Source organism: Anthonomus grandis, chromosome 15, assembly GCF_022605725.1.
Source record: "Anthonomus grandis grandis chromosome 15, icAntGran1.3, whole genome shotgun sequence".
In the NCBI taxonomy this organism is placed as follows: Eukaryota; Metazoa; Arthropoda; class Insecta; order Coleoptera; family Curculionidae; genus Anthonomus; species Anthonomus grandis.
In genome coordinates, this window is record NC_065560.1 from 4,065,227 (window position 1) to 4,084,246 (window position 19,020).

The 19,020-nt window shown below is 32.1% G+C and overlaps 4 protein-coding genes across 10 annotated transcripts in view; 3 read left to right on the forward strand and 1 right to left on the reverse strand.

Moving 5' to 3' along the window:
• The window catches only part of LOC126745399 (ATP-dependent helicase brm-like), a 147,914-nt gene that overhangs the window by 115,574 nt on the left and 13,320 nt on the right, over nt 1–19,020 (reverse strand). The gene's annotated exons all lie outside the window — the stretch shown is intronic.
• Nucleotides 311–6,953, forward strand: LOC126745410 (uncharacterized). The gene is made up of 6 exons (XM_050453253.1): nt 311–482; nt 5,867–5,997; nt 6,043–6,305; nt 6,359–6,467; nt 6,523–6,674; nt 6,750–6,953. The coding sequence occupies exons 1-6, from the start codon at nt 417–419 to the stop codon at nt 6,911–6,913; spliced, it is 885 nt and encodes a 294-aa protein (XP_050309210.1). The 5' UTR covers nt 311–416; the 3' UTR covers nt 6,914–6,953.
• LOC126745412 (uncharacterized) lies at nt 9,338–12,961 on the forward strand. The gene is made up of 6 exons (XM_050453255.1): nt 9,338–9,489; nt 10,672–10,802; nt 10,857–11,119; nt 12,387–12,495; nt 12,553–12,704; nt 12,761–12,961. Exons 1-6 carry the CDS (start codon nt 9,430–9,432, stop codon nt 12,898–12,900), a joined length of 855 nt encoding a protein of 284 aa, XP_050309212.1. The 5' UTR covers nt 9,338–9,429; the 3' UTR covers nt 12,901–12,961.
• LOC126745413 (uncharacterized) lies at nt 13,196–18,961 on the forward strand. The gene is made up of 6 exons (XM_050453256.1): nt 13,196–13,356; nt 17,094–17,224; nt 17,275–17,540; nt 17,594–17,702; nt 18,573–18,721; nt 18,783–18,961. The coding sequence occupies exons 1-6, from the start codon at nt 13,297–13,299 to the stop codon at nt 18,920–18,922; spliced, it is 855 nt and encodes a 284-aa protein (XP_050309213.1). The 5' UTR covers nt 13,196–13,296; the 3' UTR covers nt 18,923–18,961.

Consider the following 19,020-nt stretch of genomic DNA (forward strand, 5'->3'; position numbering starts at 1 on the left):
CCAATATCAACTTAAGTCCACTAAACTCTCAATCATGTCAATGTGTGATCAACGAAGAGAAAGACATTAGTGCAAAAACTCCATCTGTAAGTCATAACAAATTTTATCAAAAAAAGAACTGCTTAAGCAAAAAAGATATTTTTCTCTATCGTGCTTAATATGATTCCCATGTTCTCTCTCTATGAGCATCATATTGTTTACAACAATATGAAACAAGGAACACCCATGCACGCTCTTTATTATAAAAAGTGTGATGACGTCAATTACCGGAGAGGTGAAAAAGAACGTAAAAAGAAACGTTTTTCAAACAAAAGAACAATCGCTCAGAAGTTAGTTAGTGCACGAGCTGCGTGAAGGTTTGATTTAAACAGTTCGGCAGTTAGTTGCAACTAATTCGTTGTTAATTAATTAAGATAATGAGTGAGAGTGAGGTGCAAAGTTACATGGATTTTGTTCTGCCTTTGGTGTTGGAGTCGGGAAAGGTAAGGAGTTTGGTCTATTGAAAGGTTGCGCTTTTTGAATGTAATTGGGGGTCAATCAATTGGCGTTAAAATTCAATTATTAATAATCACGGTTAAAATAATAACAACAACATTTGTTCTGCTTGAGCAAGTAACCTTGACCATACGAAGTAGAAATAATTGACCGTCGTCATACACGTTTTCTTACATAATTGATTGACCGTTTAAAATAAAAGTTGTGCAATTATTTAACCGTGAATAAATTCATGGATTATAGATTTTTGTAAAGTTTTTCAGTCTAGTCAACAACTGGCTCTAATAGGAAACTTTAAGGGCCTTTTTGGGGAAGAAACTCATCAGTTTTCGTATGAATATAAAATCAGTAAAATCGTTGCATGAATTTTTAAAATATTTTGATTTTTGTAAAGCCTGTGACAGTATCAAAGTGTTTTTCAGTGCATTGAAAAACTACCAAATAACTTTGAAACCGTTAAATTTGCAAGGAAACTTGTAAAGGTCTTTTTTGGTGCAGAAACTTCTCAGTTTTCACATGAATATAAAATCAATAAAATCGTTGCATCAGTTTTCAAAATATTTTGATTTTTGTGAATCCTGTGACAGTATCAAGGTTTTTTTAGTACATTAAAAAATTACTCAATAACTCCGAAACTGTTAATTTTTCAAAACATTTATATTTCTGTGAAGCCCAATCTTAAATGCAAATAAATAAATATTTTAATTTATTCATTTATTTAAATAAGTATCTCGAATTTAAAAAATGATCGATAATTTACGCGGCAAATCTTCGAGGTGCTTATTGACCTTCCGTACATTGTATGGGCCCTGCAAATTAATTTATTGCATTAATAAATAAACAACGAAAAAATTACTGAATTCGTTTTGAAACTGGTCTTAAAAAAAGTGATCCTTGTCTGATACGTATAATAAACGTTTGGAACTTCTAATTGGCATTTCGTACATTGTTTGGCCCTTTGCTTTTTTCTACACAATGAGATTTATTGACAGAATATAATAATAATAATAATCTTTCTTTATTTAGCAAAGAGTGCTACATACAAAAAAATATATAAAAAAATAAAAATATACAGAGATGTTTGATTAATAATTAGTAACTAAAAAAATCAATCTACGTATGTACAAATGTCATCATATACATCAACGCTTCTGTCACGTTCAACGTAGTCACCCTTCAAGGCGATGCATTTATTCCAGCGCCGCTGCCTCTCCAAAAACGCGTCCTCGAAGCTCTTCTTAGTCATGCGCTTAAACATCGCCTCTAAAGCTTTAACAGCAACATCTCCGGAGGGAAAACGCCTTCCTTTCAGGTCCTTTTTTGTGGGATAAAGAAAAAAGTCGTTCGGTGCTAAATCGGTAGCGATTAGACAGCCAGCTGTGTTTATCGTTTCTTCACGAAGCGCAGTAACAGGCGCTCCTGGACCACAAATCCACTGTAAACACGTGGATTTTTTCATGCAAGCTTCACCGTACACATTCTTTAACTCACGATATGTTTCGAGTGGTTTTTTGTTCGATTTCATCAAAAATTTAATAGCAAACAAAAAATTTATTGAAACCAGAGGCTTTTAACGAAATAAGACAAGAGTACCTTTCTTATGTAAAAACGCTGGTTCTTTTTAATTTTACTATCCAAATAATTTAAAAATAACCAGAAAAAAAGTTATGACATTTTTATCTTTGCTGACCCTGTTTACATTTTAGCATAAAATGTTTTAAAATCAGTTAGTAGCAATAACAGTAGTATAGGATGAAAATTTCGAAAAATAACGACCAGGCGCACAGTGCTTCGACCAATGGACAAAAATCGAAAAAGTGACTTGTTTTTCAGAAGTACTTAAATACCTTATCTTAAATACCACAAACAAATAGCCACTATTCCATAAAAATGTTATCGTAAATAGCATTTTTTATTTATAAATATTTGCGCCAAAAATAATAAAATCTCGTGTGTTGACCAGTACCTTTTTGTTATTGAAACTTGAGTATACTTTGTTGGTGTTTCAAGACAAGCGGTTAAAAGTTGAAATCTTTTTTAAACATGGACAGTGTACAACAAGGTATGTACTTTAATATCATGTATTAAAAAATTTAAAAGTCGTTTATCATTTAACCATAATAAATGTAAAAGTAGTTTGCAATTATTTTATATTTCTCTTTTAATTTGAAACTTTAAAAAGGCATATAAAAAAAGCCTCTTAAAACCATTTGTAGTTTTTACATGTTATTGTTAATACATTTATATATTATCATTTCGTATATACAGTATCGGACAAAAATTAAGCGACGCTATATTATTCCTAAAAAACTTTGTGACTGTACCTCGTATAATTCGAAACAATTTTGTAGCATCAGTACATACCTTTGTCAATCGTATTTAAACATTCTTTGACTCTTGTGATGAATAGCAAGAGATTGGTAAATTGTTGTATGTTTTTATGCATTTGTTCATGGACAAAAATAAAGCGACTTGATCAATATAGTAGATAAACATGGGTTTTGGTCGATATCAAATCTATCTTTTGTTTAAAAATGCCTCGTGGTAAAAGTTTTTCTATTGATCTTTAAGAAAGAATTATTGCATCGTATAAGATAGGAACACCACAATACGTAATAAAACAAGAACTAGGGTTTCAAAATCTGTCGTGTCGAGGACGATTCAGAATTATCGAATTAGAGGAAAACTAAGGAGTTAACCGAAAACAGACGGGTAGACCAAGAAAAACTGGATAGAAAAATGAAAAGGATCTCCCACGCAAATCCTTTTCTGTCAGCAAAGCAAATTCTGGCTGAAGCTGGGGGCTCTAATGTTTCCCCTTGAACGATACAGCGCAGACTAGTTGAAGCAGGCTTAAAAGCATGCAAATCTGCCAAAAAACCGCTTCTTAATAAGAAGAATATTAAAGCACGTCTTCTGTTTACAGAACAACATGCTCACTGGACACCAGAGCAATGGAAAAATGTACTTTTTAGTGATGCGTCAAAGTTGGGGTGTTAAATATGTTCGTCGTATTGCAGGTAAAAGATTTCACCCAAAGTATGTCCAAGGTACTGTAAAACATGGAGGTGGCAACCTGTTAGTGTGGGGTTGTTTCTCTGGCTATGAAATGGGACCAATTTACCAAATTGAGGGGATTATGGATAGGTTTAAGTATAAATATATCCTTGAAAATTTCATGCTACCTTATGCGGAATGGAATATCCCACTAGGTTTTGTTTTCCAACACGACAATGATCCAAAACATACAGCAAAATGTATAAAAGAATGGTTTAATGAAAATAAAATAGCCATTCTTAAATGGCCAGCCCAATCGCCCGATCTTAACCCGATCGAAAACCTGTGGGAAATTGTGGATAGGCAACTTAGCAGTAAAACCTATAAAGCAAAGAGTACATTTTTGAAGAAATTAAAAATATATGGAAAAATATTGATCAAGATATAATTGATAATTTAATTTCTTCCATGCCTCAAAGGTGCCGCCAGGTAATGGCAAATAAAGGCTTGTGGACTAAATATTAAGGGCGCAATCTGATAATGTTTTCTTTTATTTTTATTGTATGCGTCGCTTAATTTTTGTCGTATAGAAATATTTAACTTTTCTTTTTCTTTTTATGATCTTGTTTATACGGAAGAATTTTGGTATGTTATGTAATAAATATCTGTTTATTAATGAGTGTATTTGTTTTATAGAGTTTTAATTCTTCTTGCGTTTTTGCTTTTTTAATAAAAGAAAACAACTGTATCGTCGCTCTATTTTTGTCCGATACTGTAGTTTATCTGCGTCAATCTGCGACGAAGCTTTAAATTTTTTTTTTTCAGAGGATGTCAAATTAATAAAGAAAGCGAATATTTTTGAGACATGGCTAGAACATCGGAATCAAAATCCAAAACTATTTATTTATGAAAAAAATCCATTCCCTTTTAAATTTGAGAACAATCCCTCGCCTCAAGTTGAAACTCACTTCACCAAGCAAAGCAGAATTAAGTGCCTTCATTTTAATAAAAAATTGAGTATAGCATCGCGAAATCGTGTCAGATTTATGGAAAAAAATAAAATTTGGTTACAAACTGAGTTACCATTACCAGAATGTTTAATAAGAAAGAAGACTATTCTTGGAACTCTTTTTAGTGGCTGTCACATTCAGGTACTAGAGTTTAAGAAACTTTTAGATGAGACTAAACGATTATATTTGGATTTATATAATTGGTAATGCATGTCAAGTAGCTTGCATAAGGTTCTGGTACACGGATCTGAAATACTTGATTCATTTTCTTTACCTATAGGACAACTTTCCGAGGACGCTTTAGAAGCGAGACATAAAGAGGCAAGAAAATATCAATTATTTCACACCCGCAAGTATTCTAGAACAAAATGTAATATGGATTTATTAAAAAGACTACTTTTAACATCAAAGCCCATTATCTCATCGCAAAGGACAGTCACAAGTCGAAAAATATATTATACGAGAGGAAAGGTCATTAATTGATGATTTAGATATAAATTTAGAAGATTCTGTCAGCAGTGATTTTAGCGATAATTCTGATTCAGAATAATTTTCCTTAAACCTATACATAATATGTGTACATATTTTCCATATCTTTTTTAAGTTAAGATTTTTTTGTTACAGTTTCCAGTTTTAGTTAAAATACAAACAAAATTTTAGTTTTGATTAGATTAATTTTCACATAAAACTTAAAAGCATTTTCATACTTAGTACTGTTAATTTTTTGCTAAATTTAAGAGTTATTTTTTCCCACTTTTTACATTTATTGTTTGTATCTATAATATTTTTTGCCGTAATTCCTTTTCTATTTTTATTAATATTTTAAATACATTATATGTATAGTGATAGTTTTTTTTTGGACTTAATTTCTCTCGTAAGAAATACCAGCATACTAAAGATTACGAAAAAGAAATCAACTTTTACACTTATGGAAGTTATAGATATCGTGTACTTTAAATTTGTTATGTAATTGTATTGTTGTTATTAAAAGTTAAGTAAATAATTTAATTTTCATAGGGGTAAATCGGCAAGTTACTGTTATTTTTTTTATAAGAAAACTAAAAAGCAACATATTTATTCGTCCAGCTCTTAATGTATTGGTCGCATATTTCCCTGTAACATTAGATATTAAATTCTCTAAATTCTTTCAATGAAAGGGCCTTTTATTGGTTAAAAGTTGCATAAGTTTCGGAGCGTTACGCTTAGCCCAATAGGAGTAACTGATTTTTGTCCCAAGGTCCTATACATATACTCGAAGCACTGTGAGGCGTTTCGAAAATATTAACAAAAAAACTATCTTCTCTCCGACTTCTATAAAACACCCTGTAACATGAAAACCCATAATTAACAATGTCTTTTATCAGAATCTCCTCGGCATAGAACAAATAAATCCAGAAATTAAAAATGGGAACGATTGGGACGTCGTCACGATCTACGACAGGAAAATCGAGGATCTCCTCATCCAAAAGCTGAAACAGAAATACACGACGCATAAGTGAGTACTTTGCTAGCGAAAATTGAACCACATATTCGTTCGTAGATTTATAGGTGAAGAAGAGTCATCGGCGAACAAACGAATTGCAACTTTAACGAACTCACCTACGTGGATAATCGACCCGATAGATGGCACGGCGAATTTCGTCAAAAGGATGCCGATAACTTGCATCTCTGTCGGGTTAACTATTAACAAAGAACGGGTGTTCGGCATCATCTATAATCCGTATATGAACGAACTATTCACCGCCAAAAGGGGACACGGGGCCTTTTTAAATGGTCAAAGAATATTCACTAGCGGGGAAACCGGTAACTTTAATCACCTTTTAAAGTGTCACAAGATTTACAATTTTCCCTTTTAGATATCAAGAAGTGCATATTCAATTACGAACTGTCGTTGGCCATACAGAACGAACAGCTAATGGAGTTGTACATGAGCCGATTAAAGTTTTTAATCAATGAAATATCCGGGTAAGGGAACAATTATTGTCACATGGCTTCAATGTATACTAGTGCAATTTTCCAGGATAAGGTCCTACGGATCAGCCGCTCTAGGTCTATGTTACGTGGCATGCGGAAGAATTGATGCGTACCAATGTGACGGACTTTATCCCTGGGATGTAGCCGCCGGTACCCTTATTGTCGAAGAAGCTGGAGGATCTGTAGTAGATTCAGGAGGTAAGGGAGGATTTTATACTCTATCAAAGGCTTCTGAGTAATCCAGACGATGAGAGAACGTTTTTTTTTTTCGAGGAAAACCGTTTGACTTGATGAACCCCAACTTCCTGGCTTCGAGTACTGAGACCCTCGAGGCCCAGTTTATGAAAACTGAACGGGCAGCTGACGCATTCAGGGAGAAGAACAAGACGAACCAATTCCTACCAGAAGATGTAATACGTAACGAAAAAACTAAATAGAAACATGATTGGTTTGGAAATAAAGTAGCTAGTATTAGTACCTTTTATCGTTTCATTTATTTGCTATTCAAGGCAAATGGTAAGGAGCACCTTTTATTTTAAACTAAATTCAATAAAATCGTTACATTAGTTCTCAAAATATACTGATTTTTGTAAAGCCTTTGATAGTATTCAGGTTTTATTCAGTGTATTGAAAAACTAGTTAATGGTGCCAAAACGGTTGTATTTACAAGGAAACTTGTAAAGGCCTTTTTGGTGGGGAAACTCATTAGCTTTTAAATGAAACTACACTCACTTAAATCGGTGCATAAGTTTTTAAAATATTTAGATTTTTGTAATGCCTCTGACAGTATCAAGGTTCTTTTCAGTACATTGAAAAACTACTCAGTAGCACCGAAACTATTGTATTTACAAGGAACCTTGTAAGGACTTTATTGATAAAGAAACTCATCAGCTTTCATATAAACTAAGAATCAAGAAAATCGTTGCATGAGATTTCACAATATGTAGATTTTTTTAAAGCCTTTGACAGTATCAAAATTTTCTTTAATCCATGGAGAAATTATTCAATAGCTCTATAACGGCAGCATCTACAAGGAAACTTCTAAAGACCTTTTTAATATAGAAATTTATCAACAAATAAATAAAATAAAAATCAATAAAATTGATGCACGGGTTTTCAAAATATTTAGATTTTTGTAAGGCCTCTGACAGTATTAAGGTTCTTTTCAGTACATTGAAAAACTACTCAATAAATCCGAAACTATTCTATTTTCAAGGAACCTTGTAAGGACTTTATTGATAAAGAAACTTAATAGCTTTCATATGAACTAAAAATCAAGAAAATCGTTGCATGAGTTTTCACAATATTTAGATTTTTGTAAAGCCTTTGACAATATCAAGATTTTCCTTAATCCATGGAGAAATTATTCAATAGCTCTATAATGGCAACATCTACAAGGAAACTTCTAAAGACCTTTTTAATATAGAAATTTATCAACATATAAATAAAATAAAAATCAATAAAATCGGTGCACGGGTTTTCAAAATATTTAGATTTTTGTAAAGCCTCTGACAGCATCAAGGTTCTTTTCAGTATATTGAAAAACTACTCAATAAATCCGAAACTATTCTATTTTCAAGGAACCTTGTAAGGACTTTATTGATAAAGAAACTTAATAGCTTTCATATGAACTAAAAATCAAGAAAATCGTTGCATGAGTTTTCACAATATTTAGATTTTTGTAAAGCCTTTGACAATATCAAGATTTTCCTTAATCCATGGAGAAATTATTCAATAGCTCTATAATGGCAACATCTACAAGGAAACTTCTAAAGACCTTTTTAATATAGAAATTTATCAACATATAAATAAAATAAAAATCAATAAAATCGGTGCACGGGTTTTCAAAATATTTAGATTTTTGTAAAGCCTCTTACAGTATCAAGGTTTTTTTCAGTACATTGAAAAACTACTCAATAACTGCGAAACTATTGTATTTTCAAGGAAACTTGTAAGAACTTTATTGATAAAGAAACTTAATAGCTTTCATATGAACTAAGAATCAAGAAAATCGTTGCATGAGTTTTCACAATATGTAGATTTTTGTAAAGCCTTTGACAGTATCAAGATTTTCTTGAATCCATGGAGAAATTATTCAATAGCTCTATAACGGCAACATCTACAAGAAAACTTCTAAAGACCTTTTTAATCTAGAAACTCATCAGCATATAAATAAAATAAAAATCGATAAAATTGGTGCACGGGTTTTCAAAATATTTAGATTTTTGTAAGGCCTCTGACAGTTTTAAGGTTCTTTTCAATACATTGAAAAACTACTCAATAACTGCGAAACTATTGTATTTTCAAAGAAACTTGTAAGGACTTTATTGATAAAGAAACTCATCAGCTTTCATATGAACTAAGAATCAAGAAAATCGTTGCATCAGTTTTCACAATATGTAGATATTTGCAAAGCCTTTGACAGCATTAATTAATTATTAATAACAAGAGGAAGGTCACAAAAAACTTGAAAAAAGAAGAAGAGGAGCGGTGTTTCTGGATGCCTAAGCTCTCTCTCTCTCTTTATCACCATCCCCCAACTTATTTTTTGATATCTTTGATTAATCATATTTTTTGATACCTTTTTTTGACGTACATAAAAATTGATATCAGATGTATCAGTCTCTATGTAGCCTTGCTCCTTCCAAGACGACAAACTACTAAGTAGGCCTGAAAAAAGTCCAATTTAAACAACGTAAACCTCTCCAAACAGTGGCATAATTAACATGCAAATTAAACATAGACAATTCATATCGTATTGTTCCGAAATTAGAGGGGGATTAATGGACCGGATTCTGTCTCGTTTTGTTAAACGACGGCACTTTTAGGCTCGGTTTCATTCTTTATTTAAAAAAAAAAAATGAACGCATAATTTTCAAATAAACGTGGGAATTTACGTGCATATATATATAAGTGAAACGCGACATAAAATGGGTAAGAAAAAGAAGCCGCTATGGAGCAAGTTCGCCAGTACTACGACTTTATATTGCCGTTGATCTTGGAAGCTGGAAAGGTAAGATTTGTTTGCATTAATTGTATTATTAGAGATGCATTTTTTGTGTGTATAAAGGCTCATCGATATCATTATAAATTTCTGTTGTTTTGACCTGTTCATATATTGCTCAATTAATGTCCAGAGATATGAGAACACAATCACTTTTACTTGGCGCACTGTTGCCCAGAGTTGATTCTCATTTATCCTCGAATATGGCTTTTATATAGGAAAGAGAATACAGCATCAGATGATTAACTTCGCCTTAATTATGAAGTGAAGATGATACAGAAAACCTCTTTTGTGTTCGGGTAATAAATACATTAGATTATGAAACAGGGGCAAAAAAATAGAGATTCGAAAGATTTCTGAGTCCAGTGAGTATAGGACAAGTCAATGAAACTCAAGGACCCAGTAAAAGATCCCCATAGAAATGGAGTACGAAATTAAATGGAAATGTTGAAAAATGTGTCTAAGAGAAAGTGCCATAATATTCTCAATTTTCCATTGATTTTAGTTAAGGGTTTTTAATTTACGAATTTTTTAATAAGCCACGACATGCCTAACAATTGTTTAATAGTCTCTATTTCAGTAGTTTTGTGAACACCAAAAGCCCTATACATATTACTAGATGTACTATAATAGGATGTATTTAAAAAATGATCAGAGAAAGGAAACTTCAGAGTTGAAGGCTTCAGAAACTTATGATGAGGTCACCGTTAAAGTCACATATGCACAATATTCAGCAGTTAAGTGAAAGAACGATTACAAGGACTGCGAGGGTCCAGAAAAGGATAAATATTGATTAATTTCTGAATGTTCAGGGACACAGTTGAGAATTAATACGTTAAGGACTTGAGGCAATTGCTTGGGATTAATGGAACTTCCTGGAATATGTCAAAAATGACTTCAAATATCTGAAATAACCAGAAAACTACGTCGACTGCCTAGACTAATTCAAAATCGACTGCTTGGGGTAGCCCTAAGTTCCTGAAAAAAAGATACCAAAAAAGTCCATCAATAATTTATTTTTAATACAGTAATTTCTCTAAAAGCCAATTTCTGTGCCACTTGCTTGCAGTTCATCAAAATTAAGTTCAGATAAATTAATGATCATATGCTAGAGTCTCTAATCACCTAGATGAGCGCTATAAGTTTTTACATACAAAATAAGCTTATAAACAGATTGATATTACTTTCAAGGTACTAACCACCGTGGAAAACATAGAAATTGAATTTAAAAAGCAAGAGCCTTGGAACTTGGTGACCGAGTATGATAGGAAAGTGGAGGCGGTTCTCATCGAGAAGATCAAACGGGCGTATCCTAGTCATAAGTAAGTTTTTTACTACTGCTGATTAAGAAAACATCTACTAATTCACTCTTGCAGACATATAGGAGAAGAAGAGACGGAGTGCAAAGGAGTGATTCCGAAATTAACGGACGATCCGACGTGGATCATCGATCCTATAGATGGCACCGCAAACTTTGTAAGAAGCATGCCGTTAACGGGAATTTCGGTTGGTCTAATTATAAATAAAAAACAAATGTTAGGAATCGTTTACTTGCCTTTTGTGAACGAACTGTTTACGGCGATTAAAGGAGAAGGGGCCTTTTTGAACGGGAAAAGGATTTATGCGAGCGGATGCGACGGTAATCCACGTTATTAATAAACATAAAGATGTCATTTGCCCATTATATCGTACCGTACCAGAACTTAAATCCAAAAGTCACTTTTTTGGCATTCTACCGCATCTCACTCTCTACTTATATCTTTGATAATCTTGAAATTCAAATTTTCTTACATAATTGCGATCTTAACAAACGATATGCATCACTTTATTACAATCGTCAATGAATTCTGGGACCCAGACTGGTTTATATGCTGAAAAATGGGTAAAACGTCACTTTCTTGATATTCTACTGCATCTCACTCTTTACTAACACCTTTGACCATCTTGAAATTGTGATTTTAATACGTAATTATGATCTTTACAAACGATATACATCATTTCATTACGATCGTCAACGAATCCTGGGACCGAGGTGGGTTTATATGGCAAAAAATGGGTAAAAAGTCACTTTTTTAACATTCTACCGCATCTCACTCTTTACTTACACCTTTGATCATCTTGAAATTGTAATTTTCTTACGTAATTATGATCTTTACAAACGATATGCATCATTTTATTATGATCGTCAACGAATTCTGGGACCCAGACCGGTTTATATGCTGAAAAATGGGTAAAAAGTCACTTTCTTGATATTCTACCGCATCTCACTCTTTACTAACACCTTTGACCATCTTGAAATTGTGATTCTAATACGTAATTATGATCTTTACAAACGATATGCATCATTTCATTACGATCGTCAACGAATCCTGGGACCCCGATGAGTTATATGCCAAAAAATGGGTAAAAAGTCACTTTTTTGACATTCTACCGCATCTCACTCTTTACTTATACCTTTGATCATCTTGAAATTGTGTTTTTCTTACGTAATTCAGATCTTCACAAACGATATGCATCATTTTATTACGATCGTCAACGAATTCCGGGACCCAGAAGGGTTTATATGCTGAAAAATTGATAAAAAGTAACTTTTTTGACAATCTACCTCAAGTCACTCTTTACTTACACCTTTGATCATCTTTAGTTTATGATTTTCTTACGTAATTATGATCTTTACAAACGATATGCATCATTTCATTACGATCGTCAACGACTCCTGAGACCTAGATGGGTTTATATGCCAAAAAATGGGTAAAAAGTCACTTTTTTGACATTCTACCTCATCCGACTCTTCACTTACACCTTGGATCATCTTGAAATTTCCATATCATCGATATACTGTCCTAGTGCGGTACGGTGTAACAGGCAAAGACCTTCAAACAACCAATAAAATTGCTAATTTTCAGACATCGACAAGTCAATTTTCAGCTATGAAATCAGTATAGCAAGGAGAAACGATCACTATTACAACATGTACATGTATCGTTTCAAGCACTTGATAAGAATCGTGCAGGGGTAAGTACAAAAAAAGTTTACTTTATTGTGCGATATTTAATAAACCTTTTTTTCCAGATTTCGATCGTTAGGATGTGTGGTAGTGAGTCTCTGCTACGTAGCATGCGGAAGGATAGATGCCTATCAGTGCGACGGACTATACCCTTGGGATGTAGCCGCTTCTACACTTATTTTAACAGAAGCCGGTGGATACGTCACCGACTCTTCCGGTAAATAACTCGATAAAGTCACTTGCTTAATGGGTAATGAAACATTTAATTAATAGGCAAAGAATTTGACTTAATGGATCCCAATTTCTTGGCCACATCAACCGAACAGTTGGCCAATCAGTATATGGTAATAGAGAGAAAGGCGGATGAGGAATTACTGAACGCTGAGAAGGAAAAGAGATCCTTTGTACCTTAGACATTAGGATAATGAAATATTGTGTAATATTTTTTTTAATTAGAATATAATAGAAAACCAGTATAGCGACTTGCTTACTTAAGAAATGATTAGGTCAGAAAAGTATTGGTTCCATTGAGCAATGGTTGTTTTTTAGTCAGAAATTTGAGAGAAAGATTGCCTGGAATAACGAAATATTGTGTAATTTTTTATTTAGAACACAATAGAAATCCATGCGAGTATTTACTTATTTAGTAGCATTGTTTACTTAAGAAATGATTAAAATATAAACTGAACGGTATCCACCAATGCCAAAGTAATCAGTTGAATTTAGTGCAAACAAAGCGAACGAAACGAGGTTATGGCATTTATAACGCAGCATTTAGATCAGAGAAGTATCGGTTAATTTGCCATAGAATGGACGAGATCCATGAGTATTATGAGTTTATTTTACCGCTCATTTTTGAAGCTGGAAAGGTAAGCAAAAGCAGTACAATATTATTGATAAAGACTAAAAGTATCATGATCATTACCGATAAAAGTAAATACTTATATAAGGTAATATCTCGTATTTTATCATTTTTTTTGCGATGATATCTTCTAGAGTATCCACTCCAGAACAACAATCAAGACATTGATCCACAAAAAATACTTTTCTATTGAGAGGTTCATTAAGAAACAACTAATAGTCGCTTGTTATATGAGACTATAGCGAAATTAATTGAAAAATCATAGATTTTGTGGTGTGGTGGGGAGGAAGTTTTTGGAGAAGATTTGATTATGTGGATTAAGGATAAATTGTATCCCATAATGTTTTCAAGGGTGCCGTGTTATCGTAGTTTAAATGGTCCCTGTCAAATAATGTGTCCAAATGCTGCTCAATCATAAATTGTGGAAAAACTGTTGGGATAAAAGTGTGTTGAGAGTCTTTGGTTCTCTTTAGAATTACTCAAAAACGACTCAAAAATCAATATTGAAAATTCGTACAAATGTTCTTCGGACAATTTGATTGGACACCTATTTCAGCGTTTTTCAAAAAAATGAAACGGAATTTAAAAAAGTTTTTTTTTTTAAAAAGGTAATTTTTTCAAAAAATTTCATGAAACGCTCATAACTCAAAAACTACCCAAAATTCCAAATTGAAAATTCGTACAAATGTTCTTCGGACAATTTCATTGGACACCTATTTCAGCGTTTTTTAAAAAAATGAAACGAAATTGAAAAAAAAAAAAATTTTTGAAAAAAGGTAATTTTTTCAAAAAATTTCATGAAACGCTCATAACTCGAAAACTACCCAAAATTCCGAATTGAAAATTCATAAAAATGTTCTTCGGACAATTTGATTGGACACTTATTTCAGCGTTTTTTGAAAAAATTAAACGAAATTGAAAAAAAAAAATTTTTGAAAAAAGGTAATTTTTTCAAATATTTCATGAAACGCTCATAACTCAAAAACTACCAAAAATTCCAAATTGAAAATTCGTAAAAATGTTCTTCAGACGATTTGATTCGACACCTATTTCAGCGTTTTTTGAAAAAATTAAACAAAATTGCAAAAAAATTTTTTTTTGAAAAAAGGTAATTTTTTCAAAAAATTTCATGAAACGCTCATAACTCAAAAACTACCCAAAATTCCGAATTGAAAATTCGTAAAAATGTTCTTCAGGCATTTTGATTGGACACCTATTTCAGCGTTTTTTGAAAAAATGAAACGAAATTGAAAAAAAAAAATTTTTTTGAAAAAAGGTAATTTTTTCAAAAAATTTCATAAAACGCTCATAACTCAAAAACTACCAAAAATTTCAAATTGAAAATTCGTAAAAATGTTCTTCGGACAATTTGATTGGACACCTATTTCAGCGTTTTTTAAAAAAATGAAACGAAATTGAAAAATAAATTTTTTGAAAAAACGTAATTTTTTCAAAAAATTCCATGAAACGCTCATAACTCAAAAACTACCCAAAATTTCGAATTGAAAATTCGTAAAAATGTTCTTCGGACAATTTGATTGGACACCTACTTCAGCGTTTTTTGAAAAAATTAAACGAAATTGGAAAAAAAAATTTTCTTTGAAAAAAGGTAATTTTTCCAAAAAATTTCATGAAACGCTCATAACTCAAAAACTACCAAAAATTCCGAATTGAAAATTCGTACAAATGTTCTTCGGACAATTTGACTGGACACCTATTTCAGCGTTTTTTGAAAAAATGAAACGAAATTGAAAAAAATAAATTTTTTTGAAAAAAGGTAATTTTTTCAAAAAAATTCATGAAACGCTCGTAACTCAAAAACTACCCAAAATTCCAAATTGAAAATTCGTACAAATGTTCTTCGGACAATTTGATTGGACAACTATTTCAGCGTTTTTTGAAAAAATGATTTATTTTTGAAGAAATTATTTTTTTTTTTAAATTTTAAAAACGCTCATAACCCAAAAACTACCAAAAATTCAAAATTGAAAATTCGTACAAATGTTCTTCAGACAATTTGATTGGACACCTATTTCAACGTTTTTTGAAAAAATGAAACGAAATTGAAAAAAAAAATTTTTTTGAAAAAAGGTAATTTTTTCAAAAAATTTCATTAAACGCTCATAACTCAAAAACTACCTAAAATTCAAAATTGAAAATTCGTACAAATGTTCTTCAGACAATTTGATTGGACACCTATTTCAGCGTTTTTTGAAAAAATGAAACGAAATTGAAAAAAAGACTTTTTTTGAAAAAAGGTAATTTTTTCAAAAAAATTCATGAAATGCTCGTAACTCAAAAACTACCCAAAATTCCAAATTGAAAATTCGTACAAATGTTCTTCGGACAATTTGATTGAACAACTATTTCAGCGTTTTTTGAAAAAATGATTTATTTTTGAAGAAATGATTTTTTTTTTTAAATTTAAAAAACGCTCATAACCCAAAAACTACCAAAAATTCAAAATTGAAAATTCGTACAAATGTTCTTCAGACAATTTGATTGGACACCTATTTCAGCGTTTTTTGAAAAAATGAAACAAAATTTAAAAAAAAAATTTTTTTGAAAAAAGGTAATTTTTTCAAAAAATTTCATGAAACGCTCATAACTCAAAAACTACCCAAAATTCCAAATTAAAAATTCGTACAAATGTTCTTCAGACAATTTGATTCGACACCTATTTCAGCGTTTTTTGAAAAAATGAAACGAAATTGAAAAAAAAAATTTTTCTGAAAAAAGGTAATTTTTTCAAAAAACTTCATGAAACGCTCATAACTCAAAAACTACTCAAAATTCCAAATTGAAAATTCGTACAAATGTTCTTCAGACGATTTGATTGGACACCTATTTCAGCGTTTTTTGGAAAAATGATTTATTTTTAAAAAAATGTTTTTTTTTTATTTAAAAAACGCTCATAACTCAAAAACTATCAAAAATTAAAAATTGAGAATTCGTTCAAATGTTCTTTAGACAATTTGATTGGACACCTATTTTAGCGTTTTTTGATTGAATGAAGTTGAATTCTTTGATTTCTATGAGTCAGAACGTCGATGATTTTTGATAGAAAATCCAATAAAAATTCAACGGTAGTCGTATCAAAATTATTAGAATCTTGGATTTCTATGAGTGAAAACGTCGATGGCTTTTCATAAAAAATCCAATAAAAATTCTACCATGCACGTTCTATCATTAAGAATAAGGATCAATTGCCGATGGTTTTTATATAAAAATGAATAAAATCGTTAATTTCTATGTGTTAGAACGTCGATGGTTTTTAATAAAAAATCCAATAAAAACTCTACCGTATTCGTATCAAAGTGAATAAAATCTTTGATTTCTAAATATTTCAAAAAAAAAGTCATAACTACCTAAAATTCAAAATTCATACAAATGTTCTTCAGACGATTTGACTGGACACGGCGTTTTTTTGAAGAAATTTCATTAAACAATTGTAACTCAAAAACCACCAGTAATTCAAAATTGAAATAATTAAATAAATGCTCGTTTGCAGACGACACTACTATCTTGTCGCAACACATTAAAATCATTGATATTCTTCCTCGAGTTAACTGTTGAATAAAAACTAAATTTTAAAATTGCCGAGACGTTAAAGTAACAAAAATTTCCACTGGTCGCTACAGACTTGTTAGGGTTGGAGAAAATGCAAAATATGCTGGCACTATACGAAATAAACAATAAATAAAAAAATAAATAACCAATTATACGAACTCGTTAATTCTATAGATATTAAAGGGCGTCGGCGATGTGAAGGGAGAAATAAAAAACGAAGACTGGTGGGACTTGATCACAATATACGATCAGAAAATCGAAAACATTATCGTCGATAAAATTAAACTGACTTACCCCGGTCACAGGTAAGACAACAACAATTTAATACAACTCAACTGATTGGATAAATTTCCAGGCATATTGGAGAGGAAGAAGTCCAAAAGGCGAACGATGGTGTTCCGGAACTCACCGATGCACCTACATGGATAATCGATCCAATTGACGGAACTCATAATTTCGTCCGAAAGTTACCGATTAGTTGTATATCGGTCGGTCTAACCATAAATAAAGAGCAGGTGTTAGGCATCGTATATAACCCTTACATGGATGAACTTTACACGGCCAAAAAGGGCATGGGGGCTTATTTAAATGGACAAAGGATATACACTAGTGGTTGTAAAGGTGAAAAGTGTCTAATAATTTAAGTATTAGGATCATTGATTAAGGTTTTTCAGATATAAGAAAGTCTGTTATGAACTATGAGATGAGCATAGCGAACAGAAATGAAGAGTTTTACAACTTGTATATGTTTAGATTTAAACACTTGATTAAAGTCGTTCAGGGGTAAGTAGGATCACTTTTCATAAAACAGTTTCACAAGGTTTGTGATTCAATTATTCTGATAGATTCAAATGCGGCCTTTCTCTCTTTATTACTTAGGGTGCACTAGATGAGTGTACAAAATATACCAACTAGTTCCTAATAAGTTATGTCCAAAAATGTCCGCTAACGAGGCAAAATTGTGGTGCGAGTTTCTAAAGTTCAAATACGGTTACTCTTGGATGATAAAACTGTCTGTAACGCAATATGTTCTAGAGGTACAAAAATCGTTCTAATATGAAGTTATTTGGGAAGAAATGCACTTCTTTTTACTTAAAGCCTTTTAAGAATTTTCCAATTATTTTGTAAGAATATGTTCGGAATAGTGAAAAATTGCCCAATGAACAAAATGCACCAACCAAAAGTGCCCCTAATTCTTAAGCTAGATCATGGTTTTACTCTTAAATTCATCCTCAGGAAAGCCCCTAGATTAATGTAGAAAAGTTATGAACATATTTTAACTAGTTCCTAAGTAATACACAAACATGTCTGCTAACCAGCACAATCCTGATGCGAGTTTCAAAACTTCAAATTCGGTTACCCTTAGATGACAAAACTGTCTGTAACCCAATATGTTCTTGAGGTATAAAAATTGTTCTAAGATGAAATTATTTACGAAGAAATGCACATCCAATGAACAAAATGCACCAACCAAAAATGCCCTTAATTCTTACGCGAGATCACGGTTTTACTCTTAAATCCATCCTCAGGAAAGCCCCTAGATTAGTGTAGAAAATTGATGAACATATTTTAACTGGTTCAAGGGAATTTAGGTCAAGACTTCATTCATGCCTGCAAAAATGACTCTCAGTAAGGCATTGTACTATTCCACAGATTCCGTTCCCTAGGGTGCATCCTAGGATCCTGTTACGTAGCATGTGGTAGACTGGATGCATATCAGATAGACGGAGTCTACCCGTGGGACGCGGCCGCTGGAACGCTTATTGTCAAGGAAGCAGGAGGACACGTGACAGATTCCTCGGGTAGTACACGTGACAATGAATTAATAATAATTTAAATTTCCCGGTTTTTTTTTTTTAATAGGAAAAGAATTTAATGTAATGGAGGCGAACTTTTTAGTAGCGGCCACCGAGGAGTTGTCCGACCAGTACATGGAGGTCGAGAGAAAAGCGGACGAGGAACGTATTAAATATGAAAAGTTTAAAAGGGATTTTATACCGTAGTTGTTTTTATGCAACAATTAAATTAATTTAAAAAGAAAATTAACCAAAGTATTCTGTTTAGCACCCACTCTTTGGTGACCATCGAGGTCATTTCAGGG

Coding starts and splice junctions, on each gene's coding strand:
- LOC126745410 (XM_050453253.1), top strand. CDS start 417: ATGAGTGAGAGTGAGGTGCAAAGTTACATGGATTTTGTTCTGCCTTTG. Junction 483..5,866: donor TGGTGTTGGAGTCGGGAAAG/GTAAGGAGTTTG, acceptor GTCTTTTATCAG/AATCTCCTCGGCATAGAACA. Junction 6,468..6,522: donor TTAATCAATGAAATATCCGG/GTAAGGGAACAA, acceptor GCAATTTTCCAG/GATAAGGTCCTACGGATCAG.
- LOC126745412 (XM_050453255.1), top strand. CDS start 9,430: ATGGAGCAAGTTCGCCAGTACTACGACTTTATATTGCCGTTGATCTTG. Junction 11,120..12,386: donor TTATGCGAGCGGATGCGACG/GTAATCCACGTT, acceptor GCTAATTTTCAG/ACATCGACAAGTCAATTTTC. Junction 12,705..12,760: donor ATACGTCACCGACTCTTCCG/GTAAATAACTCG, acceptor TTTAATTAATAG/GCAAAGAATTTGACTTAATG.
- LOC126745413 (XM_050453256.1), top strand. CDS start 13,297: ATGGACGAGATCCATGAGTATTATGAGTTTATTTTACCGCTCATTTTT. Junction 13,357..17,093: donor TCATTTTTGAAGCTGGAAAG/GTAAGCAAAAGC, acceptor TTAATTCTATAG/ATATTAAAGGGCGTCGGCGA. Junction 17,703..18,572: donor TTGATTAAAGTCGTTCAGGG/GTAAGTAGGATC, acceptor ACTATTCCACAG/ATTCCGTTCCCTAGGGTGCA.